The 16,852-nt window shown below is 37.8% G+C and overlaps 1 protein-coding gene across 1 annotated transcript in view; it reads right to left on the bottom strand.

Annotated features, from left to right (window-relative positions):
- The window catches only part of LOC122806250 (tyrosine-protein kinase FRK-like), a 533,982-nt gene extending 519,313 nt beyond the window's left edge, over positions 1-14,669 (bottom strand). The window contains exon 1 of the mRNA XM_044076552.1: positions 14,086-14,669. Coding sequence (XP_043932487.1) covers positions 14,086-14,441 — 356 coding nt within the window. The 5' untranslated portion in view covers positions 14,442-14,669. The remainder of the gene's footprint in view (positions 1-14,085) is intronic.
- Positions 14,670-16,852: the final 2,183 nt, after the last annotated feature.

Raw genomic sequence — 16,852 nt, 5'->3', positions numbered from 1 at the left:
ATTATGTCCCTAGTCTTGGCCCATTGTCCCCCCATTTTGACAGCCTTTGTGCAGAATTCTTGAACTAACAGGTGGAGAGGTATGGTGCTGGGTATGACTCCACTACATGTTATGAGCATATATATATAGATATACAGTTATATACTTATATATATATATATATATATATATATATATATATATATATGCATATATTTTATGTGTATTTGTTTTGTGTGTATAGTTTCATATATCTGATGTATATACTTTTTCATATTTATCCATCACCATACACATCTATATGTGTATATTTATATATACTAAACATGACTGATTCCACAGTGTTTGTTCCCTACTATTCTATACCTGTACTGAATGATATATTTGAAAAAGGAGCATTCATTATTACAGCTTTGATGGTGCAATGGTACATTGTTCTGACTATGGTGTACAGGCTCCTGGGTTTGAGACTTGGCATGGTTGATTATTTTGTTGCTGGACAGAACAGTGGCTGATGGATACAAAGTGATTAAGGCACTTTTAAACAGTTGTAAGTGGATTTGCGCGGGTTTGCATGAAGCTAAGAGACGCTTACATACGGTTAAGCATACAGGTGCTTACTCCATTTTGACTTCGCTTAGCATCGCACAAACTTGCTTACTCCCATTTACTGCTGCTTACTGCTCCTTACTCATGCTTACCCCCGCACTAATTTCTTTAAAAGAAAAGAAAAAAGGGGTGACAGGAAAGTAGTGAAAAAAGAGGCATGCAGAGGGAAAAACAATATGACAGATATCTAGGGATGTGCAGGGCGGAAATAGGGAGGGTCCATAGCTGTCCATTTCTTCTACACCAACAGCTGTGCACTTCTACAAAATTTGGAGGTACATTTGAAAATTCAAACCCCTGAGAGAGGGGTGAGGGCAACACTAATGTGTTGTCAAGTGAATTGAACCAGATTACATGTCCAGTGAGCACATGTGCGGAATGGACAGCTATGTATGGGGCATAATTTTTTGAGGAGGACAGACTGCCCTTTTTTTATTTTTGAGGTGAGAATGGGATGTTGGGGAAGGATAGTAGGTATATTTGCGGAAATAAGTTGGGTAGATAGACAGACAAGATAGACAAGACAGCAGACAGGGGCAGTATATGACACATGTGGGGGATAAACACCTTGGATGGGTATTGTGGTTAAAAATTGGATGCTCACGAGCCCCCAAATGGATACAATGGGACTGAGGTCCCCACCCATGAGCAATCAACACTGCATCTTCATGGCCCCAAAGGTGGCTGTTCTGGGGGCTGGGCAGGAGGGGTAGGCTGACCCTCAAGATGTGCCACGTGGCCCTCAAGCTGGCATAGCTGATCTCCAAACTCCTTTCGGAACTCGCTATGCACCAGACCCCGGACCTAACTATGGGTGATGGTATCCTATCCATGCCTGCTCCCCAGGGGGATGGGTCCCATCCCCTGAGGCAGTTCCACCCAAAAGTGGTGTAGGACCAGCAGACGAGGAAGTCCCGGGTTGGGTCCCTGATGTGCTGGGGCCTAGTGCCATGGCCAGATGAGGCGAGAAAAGGCAGATCCACTGGGATCGGCCTTCCCAGATATGCTATGGTATTGAGGTTTTACAACATATGTTGGTTAGTCATTAACAACACATTCCAGGATTAGTTATAACAGCATGCATGGGTGTTCCAATTCACCCATTAAAACAGATTTGAACAGCTGCATAGCAAACAGAACACATGCATATATGGAACCACAGTAGACATTATAACAGCATGCAGGTTACCTTGATAGCAAGAGGCCACCAATGATAGTATTTGAACAGGGAACATTAATAGTTAAATGTTTAAATAGTTGTAGAACAACAGGACCCATGTCCCAACAATAGGTTTGGTGAAAAACATACCTGTTGATATATGTGTATAGATTATTGGTGCAGATACGGTGGGGGAGAGAGAAAGATGTCAATTAACAACTGTATAGGCTTCAATTGCTCACAACTGTAATGATCATTACTTTACTCATTACTCTCCAGGTATGACCTCACTTTACATCTACCTATGGCTTTGGATTGGGCAGTAGTATGTTTGTAGACAGTGTATTAATAATACCTTTCTAAGGCTGACATGAACATTCCCTTACCTGGCAGACCTGTGGAGGGAATGTCTGTTAATACTACCTGTTTCTACCCATATTCACATAGTCATGGTTACATATGTGCAGTGATAATGTGTGTGTGTGTGTGTGTGTGTGTGTGTGTGTGTGTGTGTGTGTGTGTGTGTGTGTGTGTGTGCGTGCGTGTGTGTGTGTGTGTGTGTGTGTGTGTGTGTGTGTTTGTGCTTCTGCCATACTCTGCCTTGAATTCTATCAGTCACCCTGGGTATTGGCAGCAGTGACAAATAGCCGTGACAGCATGACACTTGAGGGACATTTATCGGAAGAGACTACTTGGTGTATGTACTTATCTTGCTGTCATTTGCAGCTTAGGGTTGGACAGTGGGTGTTGTACACAGTGTATAAGTACAGCCTTCTTACAGCTAAGATATACCTTTTCTTACCTGGCAGACATGTGGAGGAAATTTCTGTTAATACTACCTGATTGTTTCTATACATATTCACATATTCCTGGGTAAAATTATGCATGTAGCTTACTACCACTACAGGGATTCGAACCGTGCCTTTTTGTGCAAAAAAATGCAACAAGTTTGTGTTTCATCAGAATGAGCTATTGAGGAACTGCTATCACTTGTTTGACTGTTTTCTACCTACTACTCTCTTGATTGTACAATCTGACCTTGTAATTCTGGCATTCATGCATGGCAGATAGTTCTTATACTGTGTATTCATACTTTGACATAGCACAGTTTGGGAAACATTGGTTAACACAACATTAATATTCAGGTATCAGATCTTGGTGCATGGAACATTTCTTATAGTTAATCTCTTGTTTTACAACTCCACAATCTTTGTCAGATGAGCCTTGATTATTTAATGCTTTCAGAGCTATAGTTGCTGTGCAGAACCTGTATACATTTTAGATTCATACCACCACATACCAAAGTAAACACAACCAGTCTGAGGTTCTGAGTTTTATTGAAAGGTACTGACACTTTTATTGATATATACCTATATAGGTGACATTCTACTCCTTTCTATTTTTTTGCCCTGAATACTACAAGCTAGATTTGTACTTACCAGCCTCACGATGTAGCCTTAGCAACCTGCTGGCATGGGCGTCCAAGTTCATGGCCCTGTCATTTGCAGCTGTAGAGGAGATAGAGAAACATTTATGCATACCTAACCATCACATACACAGGCTGGACTTTGGCAAACACTAAATGTTACTGATACTTACACACATCTGGAACATTCCCTGGCCATGCATTTTGGACCCACTGGTCCAAGAGCTCCATCTTCCTATGCTTAAGTTCAGCACAATGGTGCTGGACCTGCTCACCAGTATGAGGGATGCCAGTGACACTGGTGAGATCATGTGTGAGATGGTCGCAGGCCTCCTCTTTGTATTGGGATCCTGGTACTGGTCCTGCAGCAGTCTCCCTTCATGGTCTTTTACTGGGAGTCCAGCCATGACCCTGTACTCCTGAATGCCCCACTGCTGCACCCGAAAGCACACACCCTCACCAACATCAGCCATAGTGCTTGCAGTGATGAGCTGCAACTGGTTGTGGGGTGAATTCCTGACTGTGAGGTTTAAATAGGCCTGATTTCCCACCCTTTGCAGTGATTTGATGATTTTGAATATGCTGAGCTAAGCTAAGTGATGAGCAAATATAAGCATTACTTAAAGGAGTAGATGCTAAGCACTGCTTACTAGTGCACAAATCCGCTTAGCTGCACTAATTATCACCAAACATTTAAATTTAAGCAATGCTTACACTGGCTATGCATAGCTGAGCACAATTTAGCATTGTTCAGCTTTCATTTTATGGACTATCAGGATTGTGAGGTTGATTCCTCATTAATTACATATTATGTTATGCATGTTTACCTTCCATAACATTCCCCTATGTGCTTTCCTTACATTATATTCTTGTGTGGCTATGCTGTATGGGACACTTGTGTTTATATGGGGGTTTCAGATCTTTACTACACAGACACCTCACATTTGGACCTGCTACACTACCCTGGTTAACAAATATATATTATTTACTACCTATTTGTAAAAAAATAATTTTTAGTGCCGCTTTCACATATAAAAATGAATAAACTGCACTGGAGCTCAAACCATGAATGACTGCATGCAAGGCAAAAGCTCTAACCACTATACAATCTCACTTTGAATAGTTTGGCTGTATATTTCTGTTTAGCTCCTTCAGATATTTAAGCTATGCTGCACACAGCTGCGCGATGCGCACACCCGCTCAACTACGCTTAAACTTTAGTGGGGATGGAAAAAAAAAATTTTTGTTTTATTTTTCTTACTTTAGGGATATGCAGATAACTAACAGTCATACCTCTCCACCTCTTAGAGCATAAAATCTGAATAAAGCCAAACATGATGGGGGGGGGGCAAAGAGGGACAGATTTCATATATTGCTCTTACAAACTTTAAATAAGAATAATAGGTTTTGCATTAGCATGACTTACTGAGGAAAGTGGAGTCTTAGACTCAAATGTTTGTCATTATTTAATGACATTGAGCCTCAGCTCTTTGCCAGGACAGTAGGAGGAACACACCTAACATATGAGGCACAAATATGGACACTCTGCAAATATCTGCTCAGTTGCGGGGTATGCTAAGAGTGTCTGCGGACACTATTTTGTTTTCCAAGTGCTGTACAGCACTTCCTGAGTGCAGGGGGTGTGTTTACTGTGTGAACACTGCTCGGACATGCCCCCTGCACTCGTTCCTGTTCCGTGTCCATGTAGGATACACAGCAGTGCACCTTCATGAATATGCAGGGTGCGCTGCTGTCCTACGTGGACATGAACCACTCTGTGCAAGAATAACACTATTCTTGCACAGAGTTTATTGAATCCCAGGGAAAAACTTTTAAGACAATGACTTTAGCAAGAGAAATTAGAAAGGGTTGTTGCCAAATTTTTAGAGCTTATAACAAGAAAAATAACCAGAGATCTTGTAGAGGTATTGGAGATACTTCAGAAATGTTGTGAACATTTTTATAAATTAGAGGAGTGTGGAAATCAAGCAAAAGCACCAATGGAAATATTTATGAAAGACTTAAGTATGCCAAGGTTAGAGGTAGATGAGGCTCAACAATTAACAGTTAAGATAGGAGATGAGATAAAAATGTTGATGTATAATTAATCTGCAGGAAAGCCTCCAGGAATAGATGGTATTCCTGTGGAATTTTGAAAGCTAGGAGGTTAGAAAGTGATAATATCTGGAAGGGTTTTGCTTAATATCATCTTAAAAGGAGAGAAAGCACCAACATTCTGGAAGAAAGCTATGGTGGCAGTAATACCTACAATTGGTAAAGACCCATCAGACCCAACCCATTTCAATTTTAAACCATGATTATAAAGTTATAATTGATATAATTGATGGTCTGAAGAAGTGCCATTAAGGTGTGAAAACACCATTTTTAGTACAATAAAAGTTTGTACTGTACTTTGTACCACATTTAGTTGTTTTTTACTTGATTCATTTGGTGTTGTTCTTGTTAAAATGCCTTTCATCTGCTTAACATTTTTTCCTTGTCTATGATTATAAAGTGTTTAGGTCTATAATAGCTAAAATAATGGCAAAGGATTTGTCAAACTTGATCGCTGCAGCTCAAAGAGGTTTTGTAGAGGGGAGATAAACATTTGATAGCATTAATAAAACAATGATAAATAAAGAATATGAGTCAGGAATCCACACCACAGTACTTTATTAAGAGCTTTTGTTTCGTAGTAGAAACTTCATCAGAATACATGGTACTTAAACCTCACCTTTTATATATCCCCATAAATAATTACATAATTTCCTTTCATTTAATATTAAAGCAGTGATACTACATTAAAATCCATTCCTACTAGTTGAATATGCTACATATGTTGATCTTTTTGTACATAATGGAACTTCACTTATTGCTCAAGAATCATATAATATTTTTTAACATCACACATCTAGATATGCAGCCACGGTTATGACAAAACAATATCAAAATGCAATAGTTTACTACCATGATGTACAACATGCATATAGGCATACAATCATACTTTTGAATATAGAATATGAAAATTTTAGAAGGAGCAATATTTACATAAAATATTGTGCTTTTAACCTTAAAATTGAGCTAACTGAGATGGCACTATTTAACCCAGGGGGCTCTGAAGCATTGGTTCTCAGTTTCCATCTCAATTCTTTTTCTTCTAAAAAATCATTAAGTGGACCCCCCTCTCTCACCCACAGCCTGGTCAATGACTGTAAAATTAAATTTATGTCCCTCATGTGAAGCAATATGGATGGCTAAACCACTTTTCTTATCCTTTTTACTAATGTCATAGTTGTGCTTATATATTCGTGTCCTTAAGGTATTAATAGTTTTCCCTATAGAAACAGGGGCATGAGGCACATAATGCTAGATATACCACAGCTTTACTGCTGCATGTGTATTTCTTGTTCAAATAAATCTTACCATAATGTGGAACTGTTTCCCCACTTTAATATCCCTACATTGTAAACAGAATCCACACTTCACCATACCATCACCCTTCCTATTCACATTTCTATTCCTTTCAAGGATGTTCTTCAGGCTCTGTTCTCTCTTATAAATTATTCTAGGTGCTGGACCCACTAGTTCTAGTTGTTCCCTATTAACCCTGAAGATACTCCAATTATGGGTTAAAATCCTTTTTATATCAAAGTAGTGATTATTAAATTTAAAAATAGCTAGTTTCTCAGTGTTGTACCTCTCCTGTTGTCTATTGCTTATCTTTGTCACCTTTTTATTTTTTAAAAAATATGTTGGTCAAAAGAGACTATTCATTGTGGTTTACAGAAAATATATTTAAGGAAGTTATTAGGAAAAGGGAACAAGGTTTGTTTTCCCCTTTACTAGGAAAAATACAGGCGACAGAGATAAGCAATAGACAATGATGGTATGGCGAAGTGTGGATTCTGTTTACAATGTATGGATATTAAAGTGGGGAAAGAGGTAACAGTTCCACATTATGGTAAGATTTATTTGAACAAGAAATACACATGCAGCTGTAAAGCTGTGGTATATCTAGCATTATGTGCCTCATGTCCCTGTTTCTACATAGGGAAAACTATTAATACCTTAAGGACACGAATATATCAGCACAACTATGACATTAGTAAAAAGGATAAGAAAAATGTTTTAGCCGTCCATATTGCTTCACATGAGGGACATAAATTTAATTTTATAGTCATTGACCAGGCTGCTGTGGGCAAGAGAGGGGGTCCACTTAATATTATTTTTAGAACAAAAAGAATTGAGATGGCAACTGCGAACCAATGCTTCAGAGCCCCCTGGGTTAAATAGTGCCATCTCGATTAGCTCAATTTTAAGGTTAAAAGCACTATATTTTATGTAAATATTGCTCCTTCTAAAATTTTCATATTCTATATTCATTTTTTACACTGTACCAGTATGCTTGTATGCCTATATGCATGTTGCACATCATGGTAGTAAACTATTGCATTTTGATATTGTTTTGTCATAATTGTGGCTGCATATCTAGATGTGTGATGTTAAAAAAGATGATTTGGTTCTTGAGCAATAGGTGAAGTTCCATTATGTACAAAAAGATCAACACATGTAGCATATTCATCTAGTAGGAATGGATTTTAATGTAGTATTACTGCTTTAATATTAAATGAAAGGAAATTATATCATTATTTATGGGGATATATAACGGGTGGGGTTTAAGTACTATGTATTCTGATGATGTTTTTAACACAAAACTAAAGTGCTTAATAAAGTACTGTGGTGTGGATTCCTGACTCTTATTCTTTATTTATACTTGGTTTTGGTGGACTGTGACTGGTATTAATAAAACAATGATGATCAGGAGGGAAGAAGAATGTATGAAAATACCACTGTTGGTGATGGTCTTGATATACAGAAGGCATTTAACAGCGTAAGCTGTGGTTGCATGAGTAGGGCAATAGAAGCATTTGCATTATCTGATACAATGATAAGGTTAATTAAAAAGCTATATGAGGGAATCAGAGGCAAAAATTAAAGTGGGAGGGTTCCTCACTGATAAGTTGTTTATGGGCAGAGGAACCAGGTAGTGGTGTCCTCTTTCCCTTTTGTTATTTGCATTATATTTAGAGACATTGGCAAAGATAATAAGGGACTCAGAAATTGAAGAATATCATTTGTATTGTAATGAAGAAAAGTAGGCTTTATTTGCAGGCAATATTATTCTGCACCTGATAAAAACAAAAAAAAAAGACATTTCAGAGTTGTGTGACATTCTGAGACAGTTTCAATTTTTTTTAGGACATAAAATTAATGAAGACAAAACAAAGGCTATAGCTGTAAACTATGTGCCCACACAGGAATTGGTTCAGAAATATCCATATTTATGAGGACAAGATAAAATGAAGTATTTAGGAGTATGGGTTAAGAAGATAAGGATATACAGGAAGAGACTAAACAAAAAATAATACAAAAACTGAGAAATTGGAAGCTTGTGTTTATGGATACAGATAGCAAGATACAAGCAGTGAACATGTTTTAGTCCCTTTAGCTTCATATACAGGTCAGGCATATTTTTATTAACCAGAAGAGAAGCTGTGGACAGTAATTAATAAAGAATTGAAGGATTTTATCTGCAAAGAGAAGAGGGCAAGAGTCAAGTGTGATACATTGGTCCTTCCAGAAAACAAGGTCGTTTAGGATTACCTGATTTGAAGGGATGATTTAGAACTACACAGTTAAGGCTTATATACATAACACAAGTAGAAAGCATAATTCAAAGTGGAAAGGGATGATGATGAAGCAGGGGGAAAGTCAAGAAATAAGGCACAGTGAATGTTGGATACAGATCCTTAAGGAGAATAACAACACTCATACAGAATATTATATTCTTTGACTTTGACATAGGAATGGAGTACATTGCTGTCATGGTATTAGAAAGCCAAATGACTTGGAGAAATTAAAACAGAGAGGGAATATTATATTCATAAAGCAGCATAAAGCATGCTAAGAACCAAACCAACATGAGAATGGAGAAAGGAGATTCTGCCAGTACAGATGAATGTAATTAGGAGTATACAGAATAGGCAAAATAGGGCTGGAATTTACTGGAGAAAAACTGGCAAAGGAAACAGGGTATTGAAAGCAAATAACTAGAGAGTGAAAGGCAACAGAATGAGGAGAGGCTAAGCAGACATTTGGACTTCAAAGTAGAGATTGACTCCTCTAGCAGAGATGATATCAAAATATAGGCAAATAGAAAAGGATAGGGGAATCCTAAGTGAAAGACCTGCTCTGGTAGTTGTTTGTTGAATCTAGAACAGAAGCTGCTGTTAAAAACTTAATTAGTAGGGCATATAGAATATTGCATGAGAACTATAGGAATCAATCAAAGCAAGTTAGAAAAGGATGGGAAGAGATACTGGATAAGCAATTTTCAAGGAAACAATTGAAGGACACGTATTGCTCCCAAATATGCAACAAAGTCAAGAAGATTTAGGAGTTTTGCTTGGAAGTGCTTGCAAAGCTATTTTTATACTCCAATCAGACTCCAAAGAATTTTCCCACAGGTATATGGCAAATGTTGGAGGTGTGATGGGAAAGAAAGAGGTAACTGGGAATATATGTTTTGGGAATCTAATGAGTTGGCACATTTAAAAAAAATTCCTGCAGAGTACTCTGCCAGAAATATTGGGTGAGCAAATGGGTGTAACTAAGAAAATATTTTTTTTAGTTTGGATATAGAATATAAACTGCCCAGACAAAGTAAGGCCTTGTTTATTATTTATTTATTTGTTTATTTATTTGACATTTGTTTACTGGGAAAGTCCGACTGGGTCATGAAGTAGCCATTTCCAGTGGAGGCTCGGGGAGAAAGCTCCAGATACATATGGTTAACAGAATGAAAAGCTAGACAGACATAAGCTATAACATTCAAGCTGAAATATGAAAACAACACATTGATTTGTCAGTATGACAACTTAGCAGATATAATAAAGTCATAACATTCAAGCACAAAATTTGAAAACTAAACATTTGTTTGTCAGAATAAAAACTCAACAGACGTGATATAGTCAAAGTGTTCAAGTATAAATTATATAGAAAGCCTGATATTAGGAAGATGCAGCATTACTTACATATCAGGTGATTATCATAACTATTATTAATATTTTACAGGTCATGAAATATGGTAACATATTATATTGGTGAAGGTGTAGAATAGAGTAGTGAAGGGTAGGGTGTGAGAGAGGGGATAGTAGGAATAGATGTGGATAAGGTATGAGTGTAACCTCAAGGGAGTATGTGTAGAGGAAGGGATGGAGTTTAATTCTGGTGACTGCCAAGAAAGCAATTACTAGAAAGTGGAAGTCAAAGTCTAAGCTAACTGTATTTGAAGTAGTGAATATTGCAACTGAGATAAAAGAAGTAGAAGTGGGACCTTTAGCTAAGTATTAGGCTAATTGTCCTTATGGGCAATTTTAAAGCAAGCCAGTTTCCCTTAGTGAGAATCAAACTATGTACTTCTTATTTGAGAAGTAAACACCTTAGCCATTTTCAAACCTCCAACTACAAAAGTATAGGAATAAATTACATAGAAAAATGGAAATTGTACAGGCAGAATAATGTTTTTGAGGAGTGAGGTTTAAGAAAAGGCAGAAATTGTCCAATTTATGTAATGCTGGATTGACACTAATTGTATAAAAGAAAGTATGTGATGTATAATGTTTATAACTGTGAACGTTAATATTTTTTTATATGTAAAAGAAGCATGTTTGCTTATGCCTTGAGTGATGATTCAATAAACATGTTAAAAAAGGAAGGAATGTGAGTGCTGTCACTTAGACTGGTTAGCTCTTTCAATGGTTGTGATGTGTTCATTACGTTTAGTAAACAATCATGAAAAGGGGGGGGGCTATATCACTTAATCAAAATACATATTCATCGAATACGTATTCACCGAACTCTAAACATTGACATTCATTTCAGCAAACCTCAGACTTTTTTTCCAGGGTTAGGAAGCCCTTGGTCACAACCACAACTTTGCCCTTTTCCTCACTGTAGTATTTATATAGTTGGGGGTGGAGGTGGGCAAAGCCCACCCATTGGGTAGGTTTGATTTAGTGCGGTGTGTGGTCCGGAGTGCTACTGGGCAAGTGGTCCATAACCCTGGAAAAAAGTCCAAGGTTCACTGAAATGAATTTTGATGTTTAGAGTTCGATGAATACGTATTCGATGAATACATATTTAAATTAAGTGATATAGACTGAAAAGGGATAAAACCCTTATTCTATGCATTCAAATGATAATTACTGAAAATCATGGTTAATATTTAGTTATACTGTACTAGATGCATCATAAATGCAATTTTCCTGCACTACAGACAGAGGTAGTGCTGTACTTCAGAAACGGCTCATATTGCAACTGTTAAAACTCATTCACTTAGCCTTGCTCATTCCACGTTTCCACACAGAGAAGCAAATAATTATTTTTCCTTCAATGTACATATCCCTAAAATTTTGTTATGGAGATATACAGTAAAGAAAAATCATGTGTATAAGCACTTAGTAAAACAGAAGCCTATCACAAAGGTTGCAAATTTCCCAGTCCATGGAAATTAAAAACATTACTAACATGTTAACCAATATAACCTTCAAGAATAGTCAATAGTCAAAGCCATTGTCACCTTTTGGTATGTTTACACTGCATACACTTGTTATAACCCATAAAGTAAATAAGAGTTTAACCATTAATGCAGACATCTCTGAGGTTTTCTGCATTAGAAAAAGAAAGCTCTAAGGTATCAGAGCCAAGGTTTCTTGCAAGATGGATGGTACAAAATAAGGAGGTAGCCCTTAGCTTCACACTCTGATTTTATGTTTCTATATTTAATTATTTAAATAAGTTTCAAATCCTAAAAGATGATAGACTACATGGAACAAAGCCTAGTTGTTTGTTTTTAATAATTTGGTAAATGGTGTTTCAATGTTATCTATTGAGCTTTGGCATCAAGGTCTGTTTACCTAGGAACATCCTGAATAACTGATAACCAAGAGGCAATCTGAAACCTTTTATCCATTGACCATTATATAGTGTATGGATGGATGCCGGTTAGCCCAGAGGTTAAAGCATTGTGCTATGAAAGAGCTACTACCCATAGTCAGGAATACAAAGTGTGATTCCTTCCACTTCCATTTGACTGTCACGTGGCTCTGAGTAAGTCACTTAACCAAGTAGTGCTCCCACACTGTCCCAGAAAAGGGACACTTATGTCCATTGGGTTTACCTAGTTAACAAATAATGAACCTCATTAGAGCTGGAAATTAGATACTGTAATTATGCAGTTGTTTTGCACTAACTATTGCCTAATTGTGGTTCATGGCTTTCAGTTATACTATGGCAACATTTGATAACTTTCTTTTACTTAGTGGTAGTGGTCTGTGAGCTATTTTTTCGACAACATGTTGACATGAATTTATTTCCAGAGCAAGGAAATTTATTTTTTTTTTAATTGTAGGGTCACCTGTGCATTATAAAGAATGACAAAGAAGTGCTGGACCTTGACATGTTCAACCAAGATTCTTGTGGGTGCTAGGTAATTAAAACAATCTCTTAGCCACTCAAAACGTTAACTGTGAGGATAAGTCTGGAAACTTCTCTATTATCCATTCTTCCATCTTTAATACTCTCTTTACCCAGTTGATGGTTGCAGGGAAGAAGAACCTCTTCCCACAAGCAAATAGTACAAGACAAAAAAAAAATCAGCCCTACATGGGAGGCAGTCCTTAAAAGAACACCACTCCATACCTGTCAACCTCTTAACACAAGTAATCTAAACAAAGCCAAACATAATGGGGGACAAAAACCCAAAATCAGGAACAGATTTTAATTATTGTTCTTATAAACATGGCACGTTTCTATAATAGCAGGTTTTGTATTTGCATACAGTTTTTGAAGAATCTGAAGTTTGAAACTTAAATGTCTGTCATTATTTAATGACTTCAGTCCTCAATGATTTCCCTGAAAACCACAAATTTTATGAGGAACAGATGAAAAAGCTGGATTTTATGGGAAAATATGGACAGTTGAAAGGTACCGTATGCACCACACACATGTACATTAAAATTCACACCACACAGACAAATAGATAGTCGTGGATGTCACACACACACGCTCATGCATACTCTCTCCTAGGGAGAATCTGCAACTTTACCAGCTCACCTTCTTGGCTGTCACTGGAATTTGGGAAGAAAATGATGACCGGTGAAAACTCAGAGACACAATGATGCCATGCAAACTCCACAAAGAAGGCACCCAGGCTATATAAACAGATCAACAATCAAAGTAAAGTGAGGCAATAATCTCCTTTGCTAACTATCAGTCTCAGATATTGTTTTCTCTGAATAAAAAACAGTTATATTCCTGCACAGTGTGTACACATGATTATTTATGTTACTCTTCTAATCTTTTAACTGATCAGCTGATAGATATTTTTTGTGTTATGACTGAAGAATTAACTTTACTCCTGCGGACCAACAGAATTGACCTTGCTATTGCTTTATTATTAATTAATGTATTTCTTTTTTTTTATTTCCAGTTAGCTAAGGTTAATGCAACTGGATTTTAATACTTCTTTTAAGACATAACATGAACTTCGTATTTGTCATTGTTTTTGTTGAATTAATTGTTTTCTCCTAACATTACCTCTATGACATAATCTACCCGAGGAGTACTTGAGTGTGTTGCTGTCCATTGTGTTCACAGACAACAAAATAACAAAGTGTGAGTGATGAATTGCCAGAGCAATCACGTGCAAAGTTATTTACTATGCATAAGCTCTGACTGTTCCTTGTTAAGTGACTTCTGATGTCTGCGGTGTAACCCTATAAAAGAGACCCACGACTGTTTTCAGTTCAAAAATCTCTGAGATGTACTACAACTCTGGACGGTTACTTACTGCTCTGCTTCAGCAGTCTGAATTGGTGCCACGTAGTTCGCAGGAATATAACCCTCTGTCTTCTGCCCTGGATGCAGGTTGTTTTCCGGAAGGGTTCTTGCAAACCACCACCCGTCATCGTTTAACTTCTCCAAAACTAGCAGTCTGTCACCTTCTCTAAAACTTAGGTCATACTCGGTCCTAGCGTCATAGTCGTATAGAGCCAAATATAGCTGACTGGGTTCAGTGTCATGGGAGGCAGGAGTCCAGTTCTGCTGATTACCATGTTGAGGCGTTACGGACTGGCCATCAGCCCCCCCAAAGCAGGGGAAATAGGGTGCCAGCCAAATGCAGCGCTGCTTACATGAGGTCCACATTATGTCAAACTTGGCATTCCCAGTCGATCCTTACAGGATAAACTTCTCACAATCCTAGCACATATTAAATGTACATCATATGGAATTAAATTACCAGGACCACTCCTGAGCTCTGTGGAAAATTACCATTCATCATGCTTACTCCTTTCATCAGTGAGCACTAGTCTGCTTTGCATACTAGAGTTCAAGAACAAAGGCATGTCCCTTCTTTCGTTTTTGCTTTTCATTAAGAAATGGCAAATTGAGCACACTAAAGAATGCAAACAATCCAGTTCCGCTCTTTGTTGAAGGCAACTGGATGATCAGCTTTCATTCAGTTTATCGGTTCCTTCATTTCCTGGTACGGAATTCAGGCCACTGCTAATCACCGCATTTCTGTTCTGCCACAACTTTTGTAGGAGGGTTAAATTCATGATTTCGCATTTATTCATTCTTATGAAACCATCTAGACAAATATATACAATGTCTTGATGCGATGTTTACTGAAATTTGAACATTGAATGATTCAATGAATCTGCAGACTATAAATTTGAACTTGTTTAAGAAAAGCCAGAAGCATAGGGCTGCCACCTTTTCAAATGCCCAAAGTGGGACATTTTTGGCGCAAACGTCAGATTTTGCAGGCCAAAACATACCCACGGCCAGTACAAAGGACAGAACTTCACTTTTTTTCCCCAAATAAAAGCTTATTCTTGTAACATTTTAGTTGCTTATTCTATTTCTTACAACATTTAGGTGTTTCAGGTACAGCATAACTGTTTTATGCAACTATTACATAAAATATAGGAAATCATTTTGTCATAAAATCACAGGACATTTGCCATTTTTACAATTTTTTTGCAGGACACAACTGCCCAAAGTGGGACTGTCCTTCGCAAAGTGGGACAGGTGGTAACCCTATACAGCTGCAGCAGACAGCTCTTTATAGGGTTACCACCTGTCCCACTTTGTGAGGGACAGTCCCTCTTTGGGCAGTTGTGTCCTGCAAAAAATGTGAGAAAAGTGGCAAATGCCCTGACAGTTTAGGACAAAATTATTTTCTATATTTTATGTCATAGTTGCATAAAACAGTTATTCTGTATCTGAAACACCTAAATGTTATAAGAAACAGAATAAGGAACTAAAATGCTGCAAGAATAGACTTTTATTCAGGCAAAAAAATGACGTTCTGTCCTTTGTACTGGCCGTGGGTATGTTTTGCCCTGCAAAATCTGATGTTTGTAGCACAAATGTCCCACTTTGGGCATTTGGAAAGGTGGCAACCCTATTCACTTAGAGCCGTGCTTGTGCATCTTTCGGGGTCATGTTTGCTCTGGTAATAGTTTAAAGTTCCTGATGTGCTAGTTACTGCACTTATTAGCTGTCCACAGATGGCAAGCGATATTGTAGATGATGTGATCTTCCGGTTGTCCTCAGCCTGAGAAGAGATCGTACAGTGTGCCTTTGTCCCATATTAAACTGTAACAAAATATTTGACAGCTGGTAAAGCATTGCTGTCAGTTCACTTAAAATGTAATCATTACTTTTAAAGTAGAAACAATAATCTTGGACTATAGCAGTAAAACAGCATCATCGATTCATTGCATGGCACTACTTGCATCCGTAACCCCCTTTTCCCAGTTTTGCACATGGGGTTGGGCTGTCACTTCAACAGTGACAATAATCTAAAGCCAAAGTTTACACCTAGCCCTGCCGCGGTAGTTCTTCTACACCACCATACTTCTCAACCGCTTAGTGCAAGAAAGTTCGACAAAGTCCACCAAAATGGGGGGGGGGGGGGGGAACAAAGGACGAAAAATAGGGACATATTTAAATATTGCTCTTACGAACTTAGAAAGCTGCTAGCGTAACAGGGTTTGTTTTAACATACATTTTATGAAGGATTTGATGTCTGAAACTCAAAGTATGTTATTATTCAATGACTTCAATCCTCAGATAATCCTGGTGATTTGCTAGAAAACCACAAATTTTATGAGGAACAGACCAAAAATATAAGCCAAAAATCTGGACATTCTGCAAAAATCTGGACAGTTGAGAGGCATGTTAAAACACCACATAATTTGGACCTCTTAAGTATACTGAATTCCTCGGTATTTACCATTTTTGAGGGCAAAATATTGGGGTACCAAGAATTCCTGAGTGACCCCCTTAATTTCTGAATTTCCCAGTCTTTTTTTGTATTATCGGTTACCTCCACTTTACATTTTTGGCTGATGTTACTATGCATCACCAGCCTAAAGGGCATGCGTGATGACATCAGCTACTGCCTGTTGGACTTGGAAGGAATAGAGAATAACAGTGATGGCAGCAGGCTTCGGGCGGCATAATCAAGAGTCCCCAGGTATTCATATTCACACTTATGGCCAATTTGGAGGGTCCAATCCACCTACTGCATGTCTTTGGAATGTGGG

The sequence above is a fragment of the Protopterus annectens genome, chromosome 1.part0 (assembly GCF_019279795.1).
Source record: "Protopterus annectens isolate FY-2018-M chromosome 1.part0, PAN1.0, whole genome shotgun sequence".
NCBI lineage: Eukaryota > Metazoa > Chordata > Ceratodontiformes > Protopteridae > Protopterus > Protopterus annectens.
The sequence above is the reverse complement of the archived record's forward strand: the minus strand, read 5'-3'. Positions and strand labels throughout refer to the sequence as shown.